General features: G+C 34.2%; 1 protein-coding gene across 2 annotated transcripts in view; it reads right to left on the bottom strand.

Annotated features, from left to right (window-relative positions):
• Window positions 1–5,237: 5,237 nt before the first annotated feature.
• Window positions 5,238–14,142, bottom strand: part of LOC138706294 (uncharacterized) — a 62,336-nt gene continuing 53,431 nt past the window's right edge. For both annotated transcript variants that reach the window (XM_069835407.1, XM_069835406.1), the window contains 6 exons: window positions 12,926–13,093; window positions 11,865–12,078; window positions 11,491–11,705; window positions 11,212–11,397; window positions 9,226–9,367; window positions 5,238–7,228 (listed from right to left, as the gene is read on the bottom strand). In XM_069835407.1, the coding sequence (XP_069691508.1) occupies window positions 7,098–7,228; window positions 9,226–9,367; window positions 11,212–11,397; window positions 11,491–11,705; window positions 11,865–12,078; window positions 12,926–13,093 (1,056 nt within the window). In that variant the 3' untranslated portion in view covers window positions 5,238–7,097. The remainder of the gene's footprint in view (window positions 7,229–9,225; window positions 9,368–11,211; window positions 11,398–11,490; window positions 11,706–11,864; window positions 12,079–12,925; window positions 13,094–14,142) is intronic.

Genomic DNA, 14,142 nt, shown 5'->3' with positions numbered 1-14,142 from the left:
TTCCTTATTTCCTTCTGTGAATATCCACAATTCCTCATTCTGATTTTACACTCTGTTAAAATTTAATGTGTCATCTTTAATTGTAAATAGTTAGGATGCTTGTTATTGGAAACGAGGTTCGTTGATTCAAACTTGGCTAGGGCAATAAAAATCATTACCATAGCTTTCTTCGATAAGAAATAAAGTCTAGAGTACCATGTCGTAGTTATGTAGCACATAAAAGGAAACTTATCCCAGAAAGAGGAAACTCCAAGTAAAATTACGGACCATTTCCTCATCAGATTTCCTGTTTCGTGAAGAGATGTCTTCAAATCCTGTAAGATTACAGCCATCTCTGATACTCTCATTAGGAAAGCAGAATTGATTCATAACATGGTCCAATGTATAGGGTATTTCAAAAGTCAGTTCAAACATTCAACCACTATAAATATTATAATATTTGAGATAGGGAAAAAACAAAAAACATCACAGTGTTGGGCAAACAATGGGGTTTACAAAACATTGGGAAGATGTCTGCCATTCTCTTGTTCAAAGTACAGCATTCTGTCTGCGACACCATGCACAGAATTTTGCAGATAATGTCTTGGAATATTGTCAATTTCTTGCGGGATGACATCTTTCAGTTGCAGTAGGGTTGTTGGTTGTGTCAGGAAAACTCGTTCTTGAAGTAACCCCACAACCAAAAGTCAGCCGGATTGAAATCTTGAGATCGCGGAGGCCACATTGTTGAAAAGTGCCTAATGATGACACGATCGTCAAACATCTGCATAATTAATTGTTTTACAGGGATAAAGATGTGGCTTGGAGCGCCATCTTGTATGAAGATTATGTTTTCCATATCGTGATTCCTCAGTCTAGGGATGACAAAGTTCTGTAACATGCTGTAGTAGCACTTCCCATTTACTGTAACAGTCTGTCTTATTCCATTATTGTCCACACCTATGGAGTAACGGTTAGCACGTCTGGCTGGGAAACCAGGTGGCCCGAGTTCGATTCCCAGTCAAGGCAAGTTACCTGGTTGGAGTTTTTTCTGGGGTTTTCCCTCAACCCAATATGAGCAAATGCTGGGTAACTTTCGGTGCTAGACCCCGGATTCATTTCACCGGCATTATCACCATCTCATTCAGATGCTAAATAACCTAAGATGTTAATAAAGCGTCGTAAAATAACCTACTAAAAATTAATGGTGGGGTTAACACGCGTAATTGAGGTTCGTTTTCCGACCAGAGTCATCAGTAGGCACTTTCCAACAATGTGGCCTCCGCGATCTCCAGATTTCAATCCGGCCGACTTTTGGTTGTGGGGTTACCTTGAAGAACGAGTTTTCCTGACACATCCAACAACCCTATTGCAACTGAAAGATGCCATCTCGCAAGAAATTGCCAATATTCCAAGCCATTATCTGCAAAATGCTGTACGTGGTGCCGCAGACAATGCTGTACATTGAACATTGACATCTTCCCAATGTTTTGTAAACCCCGTTGTTTATCCAACACTGATGTTTTTATTTTTTCCCTATTTCAAGTATTATAATATTTATAGCAGTTTAATGTTTGAACTGACTTTTGAAATACCCTATACTTTTCATTATTTTTGCACTGTGTGACATATGTAGAAACATGCAATGTTTTGGAGCTACGTATTGACTCCATAATTCCCTAAAGCAAGGAGTAAAACTTGTATGTTGTGTGTAGCACTTTGCTCTGAAACATTGGATGTTTATGACACAGTGCAAATACTTGGAAACCTTTCACCATGTTGAACATTATCTTTGTGAAGGTTCTGATAACTTTAATGAAGTCACTGCATGAAGAATCTAGCTAGATACACTAACCTTAGAGCGACTTGAATAATAATAAAGTTGCAACTAAGTAATCTATACCTATTATTGGAGAAAAATTTGTTCCGGCACAGGGAATCGAACCCAAGTCCTCTCAACTCTGCACACTGAGCACTCTTTCCATCTGAGCTATACTGGGACCTGATACACGATGCAGGCTGGAACACTCCTCCTTTTGTATCATCAATGGCCTATTACCTGCATTTAAGACATACAAACCATGTATGCAGGAGAGCATATTTAAATGACTTTGTGGCCATTTTCGTCAACAGTTTATGAGTTACTGTTCACATATGGCGAGGTCTCGTATATGAATATAAGGATATAAGTGACCTATATTTTATACATCTAAATAGGCCTATCCCTGAAGAAGTAATCAATCAGTAAGGAGGTCTCGAAATATTGAAGGCAGTTTCTTTCACTACACGATTTCAATAACCATCTTTTGAGGGGAGGAAACACATATCTCAAATTGTATATACTTTCAGAAAAAAAAATTACAATTATTTTTAGGTTCAACCACTGGCGTGGCTCAGACTGCTAAGGCGCTTGCCTGCTGATCCAGAGTTGTGCTCGGATGCAGGTTTGATTCCCGTTTGGGCTGATTACCTGGTTGGGTTTTTTCCGAAGTTTTCCCCAACCGTAAGACGAATGTTAAGTAATCTATGGCAAATCATTGGCCCCATCTCGCTATCACAAATCCCATCGACACTAAATTACGTAATAGTTGTTACAGTATCGATAAATAACCAACTAAAAATAATAATAAAGAAAAAATCTTTAGTTTCCTACAGTTCGTCAAACAGTACAGCTGTCACAAAAAGTTTACGATTGTAAGCGAACTTAAATTTCATCTTCCCATGTATCTCCAGCTATTCCATCTCCTTTGGAAAAGTGTGTGTCCAGTATCTTCTGGAATGAACATACTGAAACACAGACAAACGAGCAAACAACTCACTCTCACTCATGTTCTAATAGCTTAGATGGTGGAGTAGACTATTTGTAACTGTACGTACACACTTGCATTGCATAATAGCTTAGATGGTGGAGTAGACTATTTGTAACTGTACGTACACACTTGCATTGATTCGAAACTCTGAAAAGTTAATTTTATTTTCTTTATTCCTAATTTGTAATGAAATTCAGAGTTAATAATATAATGAAAATGAAGAATTACATAATCCATAAAATAACTGTCTTAGTCAGCACAATTTAATGTATTCAGCTACCTCTTGCATCTGTTGTCAATCTCATTTGTCACGGAAAAAATCAGATAAGTGCATCAATTAACCTGGTCCTACCAAGATCTCTTCCTCTGCTCTCTGAACGACTTTTCAGAGTTCTTTGGTGTAGTGCCATAGGAAATGAATTTGGCCAGTCAACTGAATACTGTGAAGTTGCAAAAATAGATTTCGATATTTTCACAGAAATACAAGTTTTCAGTATCCTTGATAACGAAAAAGTGTTTGGTTATCCTTCTGCCTGGATAATATTCAATATCTAGAAGTAAATTTATCTGGGAATAATGCACATGATTGGTTAGTGAGTCTGACCGCGAAACCAGGTGGCCCGGGTTCGAATCCCAGTTGGGGCAGTTATCTGGTTGAGGTTTTTCCCAGGGTTTTCCCTCAACCCAATACGAGCAAATGCTGGGTAACTTTCGGCGCAGGACCCCGGACTCATTTCACCGGCATTATCACCTTCATTTCATTCAGACGCTAAATAACCTGAGATGTTGATACAGCATTGTAAAATAACAAAAAAGAATGCACATTAAATGTAATAATTTTTAGTAAAAAATTAACAGGCTTTCAGTTGAGGTCAATAAAACGCCATTGCGAGAAAAATGCCATTTTCTTCTTATTCTTTTGTATTATGTAAAATAAATTGACAAATAAAACTGCTGAGTTTGTATAAAAAAAATAATTTCATATATTATATAAGAGGTATAGAATCATTTGTACTTTTCGTTGCACATGCAGTCTTAAATTTTTTTCCTCTCTAGCCAAACGACTGCACAAGTAGACCGAAATTAAAAAAAAATTGAAGTTTTGATCTCCTTAAAGAATTACTGGTCACTAGTTGTAAATCTCACTTGCTTTTATGGAAATTCATACTCTCGTAACAAGGTCTTCTTCTTTTACTTTGTCCAATGGCCTTTCAATTGAAAACATCTAGTTCATTTGGAATCTAGTGTCCCAGTACAATAATTTAGCTAAAACAGCTGCCTGTAGTGATGTTGAGTTTCTTACATACGGGAAAGTGATCGATGTTGATTTTTGATCCTGACTGTGTACATAGTATGCATTCTTCTGATGTGAAGATATTTATTTTATAGGGGTGGTCGGCTAAACATTCATGGCTTGTTTCCAGTCTAAATGCTGCTGCCGTCGCCTCCATGGTTTATGATTGTTAAGAATCCACTTTTCTTGTATCTTGGCACATTGTTTCTGGTTATGTGTTTGTAACAAGATCTTACAGAAGTTCAAATAAAAAGAAAGAGTATTCTTAATCTCATTATAAACCAATAATATATTTAACATTTGAATCGGTTATTGTTGAAAGGAACTAAGTCCACTTTTCAGAGTTTTGAGATAATCGAAAAAAAAAAAACTATTTTGTGGATAATCTATCGAAGATTAAACCAAAATATACTGTACACATATATTTCATGTGTACAATATATTTTGGTTTAATCTTCGATAGATTATTCACAAATCAGTTTTTTTCGATTTTCTCAAAACTTTAAAAAGTGGACTTAGTTCCTTTCAACAATAACCGATTCATTTATATAATTTTTAAATGCAAGTTTTCATAAATTAGATATGATTACAATATGCGACTAACTTCTACTGTATGTGAATCTGTGCAGAAGTAGTGACACACATCAGTACTTACGCTGTGTAATTTTTAAATGAAATCAAATGCGTTACTCTTGGGAATATAAGAGCTGTCTTTTATGTGCAGTCCAGTAGATGACAGTTCGTCTTATTTGTGTGCACAGTAAATTACATACTAGTATATCTTTTGACTAGTAGTAAAAAATAAATAAATAGGTGAATAGATACATGGAAGGATGGACAAATGGACGGGTGGATGGATAGACGGTCTGACTGATGGGATGGACAGACAGATAGTAATATCATTGTAACACGTTAAAAGAAATGAAGTGTTAGAAACCACATAAAATGGATAATGGAAAAGTATGTGTCATTTTCGTAACACAAAAACTAATTAAGAACTATAATTATGAAGAAAAAATGTCATACTCAAAGCACAGCATAATATAACTACATCGATTTATGGCTACAATTTTGTAGCACATTAATATTTAATGCAACAGAGGATCTAGAGGTACGAGGAAGGAAAGTAGCACCAGGTTCAGAGAGCAGAGTGGTAAGTAATTTCCCATTTATTGTGTAAATCGATAAAATATATATTCGTAACAGAAAGTAAATATCTAGTATTTAAATAAAACCACCAGTGTGGTAGTACCTAAGCACATTAGGAACAGCCACCATGTGAATACTTAACAATGTTAATCCAGCTCGTTTCAGTCCATCTCAAGACCTACAAAGACATTTGTCAATGAAGCAGGAAATTTTGAGTAATGAAATTACACGCAACTTTGCCTAGATTTCTCTCTTTTACGTGTTATAAATGTAGAACATGGAAGCCTCAATTTTATTTCCTTTCCAAAAGAAACTGTGCTATTTTTATCATCCATAGGTTTGGATCTGCAACCCTCTGATACCATAGCACAAGATCACTGATTGATTACAAATTGTAAACATAATGGGAGCAATTTCTCAATATAACAAGATTTCTATATTGGAAATGTTTAGGCAGTTTTGAATTTCATTTGACCTAGGCTGTTGTTTAAATTGCTTCGAAAATAGATACTGTACTACAATAATGCAGTAGGAATGGATCATAGAGAGGAAGCTGGTTAGGATTATGGTTAATCAAGAAACTAATTTTCTTTCCTTTCTATTGATGTATTATTTAACAGCTATTGTTAGGGTATAAATATTGCAGACATTAGAAGCTAATTACCAATAGTAAATAAATGAAGTTGTTACTTTTTTTTCACCTGAGAGGAGCTGTAAAAATTGCTGAGGCCCCCTGAGCACGAGTATGTACTTTTTCTGAGGATGCTAGAGTGATTTTTATATATAAGAAAACAATACGTATATTTATTCTAGTAATAAAAAATATTATTATTATTATTATTATTATTATTATTATTATTATTATTATTATTATTATTATTATTACTGAGAATGCCATGAACCAAGACAATTGGGAAATTTCTGACAACTGGGAAGTCTGATAACTCTGTAACTATGCATTTCCGGACCCATGTTGCAATATACTTTTTTTCTTCTCTCTACAGTATATGAGGAATGCATTCCTGAAATTTTGCCGTCGAGTTTTGACACACTCTGTATAACTTAATGTAGCCTACACATTATACGAGTTTTAATTGCTGAAAGTTATTGATACTTGAGTTAAACACAGTAGTCCAAGTAACATATTGTAGAAAAGACTTAGATAAACAAAATTAAAGAAATTTCAATTGAATACATTTGGTAATAAATTCTATATGTTATACACAATTTGATATTTTTAATGTGTCGATTTTCGAAACATTAGTAAGATTGACAATCAAACCATCAATTCACCTTTGATTATTGAGTTTTCAACACAACACATAAAATGCAATACTTTGTATTATTATTGGTAGTTTCTGAATATTCTTTTACCAATATTTTATGAGTTACAACCAAAAATGGCGTATGTATATAAAAAAGTAATATTAATATTAATGTTATTGCTGCTGCTATTACCACTAATACTACAACAGCCAGTCACCACTATTGCTATTGCCACTGCCAACTCCACTGCCACCACTACCATCACTATCACTACAACCACCACCACCATCACTACCACTGCTATAAGTCAGAGAGACTGCTATTCTCTTCCATATTCTAAGAATCAATATACCAGTACTATTAGTTACAAAATGTAAAAACCAGACATTTAGTTGTGGTCCTGACTGGCAAAAACTCTCCACATAATTTTCAACTTCCATTAACTTTTTATTGTTATTCTTGAGTAACATACTCCGCATATTTGATACATGTAGTTGTTTAACATGTTCCATAGTTTATAATAATTTTATTTAATAGTTTTCGTACTAATACATGAAGTTTTTTGAATAGTCTTTTTCATTTTCTCACAAATAAGTAAATTATGGATGTATAAATCTTCCTATGAACAATAATAGATTATGATGCCTTTCCCAGATGAGGAACACAAATGGATGATTTGCCACGAATTCATGAAGTGGTCGTCTAAGTGAGGTTTTTTCAAACACCAGAGCTAAAGATTTAAAAATAAAAATAATTATAAATTGCACATTTATTATGATGATATATGACAATATTAAATTCATTAAATTCTTCACTCTTCTTATAATGAGAAAGTAACTGTAAATAATGGTACAGTAATATATTTACTGTGGAGGAGTGGAATTGACTTTTGTTAGTAAAGTTACAGACAACAAATTGAAAGAGTCAAGGTGTAGTCCTGCTTAGAGCGATATTTTCCACCTCATCTTATCTTTTGGAATGGATCTTAAATCTACTCTTTTATAAAATAAAGGATAGAAGACGATCAGAGCATGGCGCTGACAACATCACCTCATTCTAATACCGAGGTCAAGAAATCTATCTCCCTGCTTGCTATACACCTCATTGTTGTTGTTTTGTCAACTGTCCGAAGACAGGTCTGAAACTCAAGTGATGCCAACAAGGCACCAATTATGAGGCAACTGGGCCAGGATATAAATGGGGTGAGTGTACGCCTCACTGGTGTATATAATATCTGATTTGGTTTTTTATTTTTTGTTTCATGGTTGTTTTTTTTTTTTTTTTTTTTTTTTTAATTTCCTGTTAATTCTATGTGCGAAAGTATCCATTGAAATGTGATGTTCTTATGAGGGTTTTGATGGTTTTCCTGATTTCTAGTATAGTTGATGACTGGGTCTGGTGTCTGAGGTTATGACTTGTACGACTTCTTGGAAGTCTACTACTAGGAATACTGCTTTCTGGAAGGCATTCTGTCGATAAACCAGTAGTAGCAGGCATAGAACAAAATGTATTGCTTCTATTTTTGCCATGAAATTATTTACTTGGAATGTAGTGTGAGAATAATGAGCAGTGTATACCTGCTTCTGTTTCTTCTTGGCTTATCATTAAACCATCTGTGTATATGTGGAGCCATTTGTCTTTCTGCTATTGTTTCATTTGTTGTCTATTTTAATAGTTCTGAAATGGTTTCTTACTTTTTCACAACTTCTTTCAAAGTCAGGTGCATGTTTATGTGTTGGTAGCCTAGTGGGCTTTCTGAGTTAATTTTTTCCACTTCATTATGAATTCCTAGTTCTTTCAGATGTTACGTGATTTTCCTAATTGGAGTGCTTTGTGTTTTTAGTGTTTTGTTGATTTAACCATGTTTGGTTCTGTAATGTTTTTATGCTGATGTATATTATTGCAGATTGTTGTTTTATCTTTTCTGTTATTGGTTTGTTGTTAATGTATAATTGTAATGCTGTAATTGGGATGGATTTAACCGCTACACATATTAGTCTTAATGTCTTATTTTGGAACTTTTCTCATTTTTCTAGGTTGGTTGTATTGGTTGTTATTAATGATTCACTTCTGTATCTACTTCATTAGAGGTTTGATGTACTGTCAGTGTTAAAGGTTTGCTTGAGTACTCCTTGAGAGTTTCCCCACGTGCTTCCATTTAACTGTTTCAGGAGGTTCAACTGATTGTTTTAAATTTTCTTTTGGGTTGTGTCAATGTGGTGTTTCAAGTTTATTATCTAAGTGAATTCCTACGTATTTTGTGTTTTCGCACTTTGTTAGTTGTTGAGGGTTTGAAATAGTAATCTAAAGTATAAGAAAGTAAAATTAGATTTTATCTGCGAGTATCCGAACCGAAGCAGAGAATGGTAATTTTCACGAATACATAAAATATAATTTTATTTTCTTATACTATAAATTACTATTATGATTCCTATTGTTTTTATTAATTTTGGAATTCTTGGTGACGTGTTCTTCATTAAATTTATAAATAACAAATTACATCCTACATAATTTAAGGTCTTTATGCCTACTATTTTTAATATTATGCTATTTATTTATTTACTTCATAATAGAGAACTAGAGAAAGAGTCGTACAGAAAACAGCTTGAGAAAACTACAAATTCGACTGGGACTTTGAAAGCTAATGCAATAACTAAAACTTAGCAAATTATGCCCAAATATTAAAAGTGTTTACATTACGTTACATTTTCAACAACAAAAACTCACCTGTAGCTGTTCCTACTTCAGTACCAAACTCATTTACCTCAATAACACTTTTCTGCACCACATGTTTTACATGAAGACTCTTGTCACCCGTTATTTCTGAGAAATCAGCTGCTTTCTCATCAAACATATCTGTTACGCCAAGCTGAAACATCATAAACGGCTTGTGGCAATAATCCAAGCAAAGATGTCCACAAACTAAACTGTGAAACTTATTCGACCTCTTTCTTTTTTTTTTTCTTCACTATATCTGAATATTCATTTTGTTGCAAAGATGTTCACAAACTAAATTGTGAAACTTATTCGACCTGTTTCTTTTTCTCTGTACTATGTCTGAATATTAGTTCTGTTGCAAAGTCTTTCATCTATTTAATACAAATTTCTTTACTCAGTTCTGTGTCCCTGGCCCAACTATAACGTCACTTACTGCTGAGAAGAGGGAGAAGAGTGGGGGTAACTGACTTCTTGCAGGTACTATTAATATAGTATATATATATATATATATATATATATATATATATGTATACTTTCCAGGTAGGCATTAGTTTATTAATACAGGAATTGTCAGATGGAACTACTAGGCAATAGTTGAGGATAATGCTGACATAATTAAAGATTACTGGTACCTGATGAATGAGTAGCTGAGCAGGACAGTTTGTATGGATATCTCCTCTAGAGACACCTAAATTGGACAAAATATTGTCAATGTGGTAATGAACAATATGAACTTCATATTATTATTACTACCGGTACTACAAGCGCGTAATTTATTGGTTACATATTCGCCATATACCCGGTATTAAACAGTTACCATACTTAGAGAACCAGAATGTGTCCGTGAGCATGTTCATATGTTGCAAGGCTTCTTGTACGATTAGCTACATCTTCACTTTTTGTTTCTCTGAACCAAGAGAGAAAGAAGAAAAGCTAATCTTGTATTGAAACAGTTGAAATATTGTTGTGAAACATTGTACCACAACAACTATATTGCAACAGCTTATAGACCGTAATGATACGAAGCCTCTAAACATTATTTGTAAGTGCGCACTAAACTCTAAACAACAGTGGCGTAGCGTCAATGTAAGCTAAAAAGCTTAGCTTCCCCAGTTAATAATAATTTCATAATAAACCTGCAGTTTATGGAGAAAATTATTTATTAATTTTAATAGAATTTATATTTACGCGTTAAATATTGTGATGCGGCAGCTCAGGATGATTTGTGATGCAGCAGTAAACAAGAAGCCTGCACACACCAGCTTCCAAGCAGACCGGTTTCTTCTGTGTAATCCACCCCGCAGATTTTTCATCCCTTTCTAACTAAGCCACCCTAGTCGAAAGGCTCGCAAAGAAGCTAGCTTTAACATTTGAAATAAGTAGTTTCCGCGTTATCCCTTTTCGTCAGTTGTTTTCAGTTGAAGTGTTAGTGTGCACTGTGGTGATATAATAAATAATGAGCGAAATAACAGTTCCTGACACTAATTTACTTGAGTTTTTTTAGGACAATTGTATTATCAAAACTGACTTACGAACAAAAGTGTGATTTAAAAAACAAATGACCGACTCCCTTGCTGTCAATGAAGGACACAACCAAAAGTCAGACGCATACTTACGTAATGATACTAATATTGTGATTTCTCTAAGTATGACAGGGAGTGAGCTAATGTTATACGTATACGTGTCTATTTGTTAAGAGATATGTGTAAACTGTGAAATCATATTTTATTACGTATCATTTGAGGTCATGCCTTATTGGTGTTACTTACGATGTTCCAACCAATCTTCGACTGCTGACTTGAAATTGACTACTATTTATTTTAAGACTGTATTTTTGTAATACCTTTTCTCATATTGCATGAACGACAACTTGAGTTAGCTTCCCCTGCTCAAAATTTCATGCTACACCACTGCTAAACAATAAGTTTTAAAACATTTCGGCGTAATGGTAACCTGTAGCCTACTAAAATCACCTTATGATCTTTGTATACCTACCTTTTCAAGAGGCCTCTTTAAGTCTATTCCTTTATATAACTTAAATTTTGGCACTGAAATTTTCACCTCGAGAGAAGGATATTTCTTCAAATAAAGAGATAAATTTGATGATGAAAGTTTATGTTCCATATGTGCAATGCCGTCAATTGTGTTTGGTAAAAAGATGAACATACTGACACCATCACCCTGTAAAATATAGCACATAGGTACTCGTACAATGGTTTCATTACAACAAAATAATATTGCTCATATCTATAACATAACCTGTCTGAGACGTACTTTATATGACATTTCTAACACTTTGGCATCTAATTCGTCCAACTCGCTGTAGCCAAAATGTGCTGTGTTGTGCATCATTGGAATATCTATCTGGTGTAGACTATTGATGTAGAATTTTTCAGAATTTGTTTTAAAGGTGCTAAATTCTTTTTTCCATAACCCCTTAAAGTAAACAGCATTAACAAGCACAAGTTTTGTTTCTGCTGTGAGGAAGCCTGTAATAAAAATAATATTCAATATGAAAAGAAACATATTCATAGAAACTTTTCGGCACGACAATAAAAATAAATAACAGGCCTAAAGTAAAAAAAAAAAAAGATCATAACATAAATCACACCTAAGGAAACTGCCCTTTTAAAAAAATACAAACATACCTTTAGGAATTATATTTCTAATTTTCTTCCTTGTTTTCCGTATAACCCATTTGTTTATTGTATTTTTTGCAGTTGTAGAGCTGTTTGAGAAGTCCACAATATCAGCTTTCGCCATGAATGTTTTTCTCGCTGTTGTAAGATATCTTTCTCTGATGGAAAAACCAGCTTGACAGAAAATTCCATTTGCAACTTTCAAACTCACAATACTGGGATTCTGAAATATTGCAAACAATTACACAGAAAAGTCTGTATAATATCCCGTATCTGGATTATACATTTTTGTGGGTATTGGTACTTTCAGTGAAAACTATTTTCTAGACGACTGAATGGTTTCCTAATAATTCATACTCACAACTAGACCCAAGATTAACGAATTCAAACCTTTACCAAGGATCTCAGAATTTTAATAGTGATGAAAATACTTAATATAACTTCCTTCATAAGGAAAGTAAAACTGTGTCATGTGTCCTAGATGTACAGCATGTAAAAGAACTCTAGTTTTAGGCATAGATAAATGTCTCTGCAGGTCATAAGAAACTGCAGCAATCACTCACTGATGCTCAAATCAGAAAAATATAAAAATCGGTTTGGAACATTGTTGCGAAGATTCTCAAGAATATTTCCAGAGCATCAGATTTGGAGAAAGTGATGAAACTTGACTAATAATTGTATTAGAATTCAGTGGCGTATACTGGTTAAAGGGTTTGGGCTACCGCTGACCCTATTATTACACAAAATATATCTAACAATTACTTTAATTTTAATTACTATGGTAAAACTAATAATACAAAATTATTACATTATGTTATATTATAAACTTTTTCTTTTGTAATTTCCTTGGGCTACTGCCGGTAGCCCCGGTAGCCCGCAAAATACGCCCCTGTTAGAATTTCGCTTTTAAAATGGTAGATACTACAGGTCCTATGGGACTGAAATGTTCGGAACTAACATAACCTGTATCATTGCAGCTACCTATCATCCATTCTACCCCTTACTCTTATTTTTTACTGTCTTAATTAAACTCTAATACATAGTACCAGTAGTGCATATACGAAAAATACCTTTAGCAGTGCGAGAAGTTTGTGGAAACCAGGCTTCATGTACCTGGGCTGCACGTTAAGAGCCTCAGAAATTTGCTCAGCAGTATGACCCTTAGCTCCAGCATGTGCCAGTCCCATTACCGTAGTCATACTCAGTGGGGACATGATTATGTTTCCATGGGGTAGCATCTAACAATGATAATAAAAATAAAAGATAAAACCAAACATGAGAATACCTGCAAAATTCTACAATTTACTTAAGTAGTTCTTGATGATATTTCATCACAACAAATAAAGATGTTAAAAAAATTATTTCAAAATATAGAATGATATATCAATTAATCACACAAAATGTAAGTATGGCAAAGGACGACTTAATACATCCCAAAATAGTTATTGAGGAACAAATAATATAACATACTGACCAGTGGCATCACGTAAATATAAGTTATAATTTTCAAGAGAGCTTATTGCTACTTCACTTCATTTGTTAAAGTAAATTGTACATGTATGTATAGTGATAAATAGGCACCAGTACCATCGACAGTCTAATTTTGTGAATTTTTTCTTTCCGAAATGCAGCCGAGAAAATGTTAATTAAAATACCTAGGTGACTAATCCCAGCCATAGATTTAGCACCCATGCACACACACAGATTATTCATAAGGAAATTTAAACCCTAAAAATTTAAACAAAGAGAAATCATTGCTGGCCAAGTGAGAAGAATGTGAAGAATGCACTACATTTTCAGACCACGAGCTGACTCTGCCAACTAGTCTTAGCATAACAAACAAATACTGGATGGGCCGTGGGAAATAGTATAAAAGAAAAAAAGGACTAGTTTCAGAACAGGTGTATGAATACACAAATTTTATTTCTGGTTGTTGGATGTACACAAATTGCCATTATAGGTACACCCTATTTCATGCAAATGGCCTTCATCAGCATTGATGCATTGCTGCAAATACTCGCGAAGTTCCTCATGTCAAGTTGAATCATTTCATTCGGAATAGTCTGAATTTCTTCTTGGACTGCCGTTTTCAAGTCACCACTAGTGGATAGTCATCGGCAGAAACTTTCTCTTTGAGATAGTTCCAAAGAAATAAGTCTGGAGCTGTCATATCTGGAGACCTGAGTGGTCATGGGATATCTCCAAATCTTGATATCAATAGGTTTGGGAAGAACTGGCGCAGCTTACAAGTAGTTCTTGTGGTATGGGCTGTAACCCCATCTTGGTG

The sequence above is a fragment of the Periplaneta americana genome, chromosome 9 (genome assembly GCF_040183065.1).
Source record: "Periplaneta americana isolate PAMFEO1 chromosome 9, P.americana_PAMFEO1_priV1, whole genome shotgun sequence".
NCBI classification, from domain to species: Eukaryota; Metazoa; Arthropoda; class Insecta; order Blattodea; family Blattidae; genus Periplaneta; species Periplaneta americana.
The sequence above is the reverse complement of the archived record's forward strand: the minus strand, read 5'-3'. Positions and strand labels throughout refer to the sequence as shown.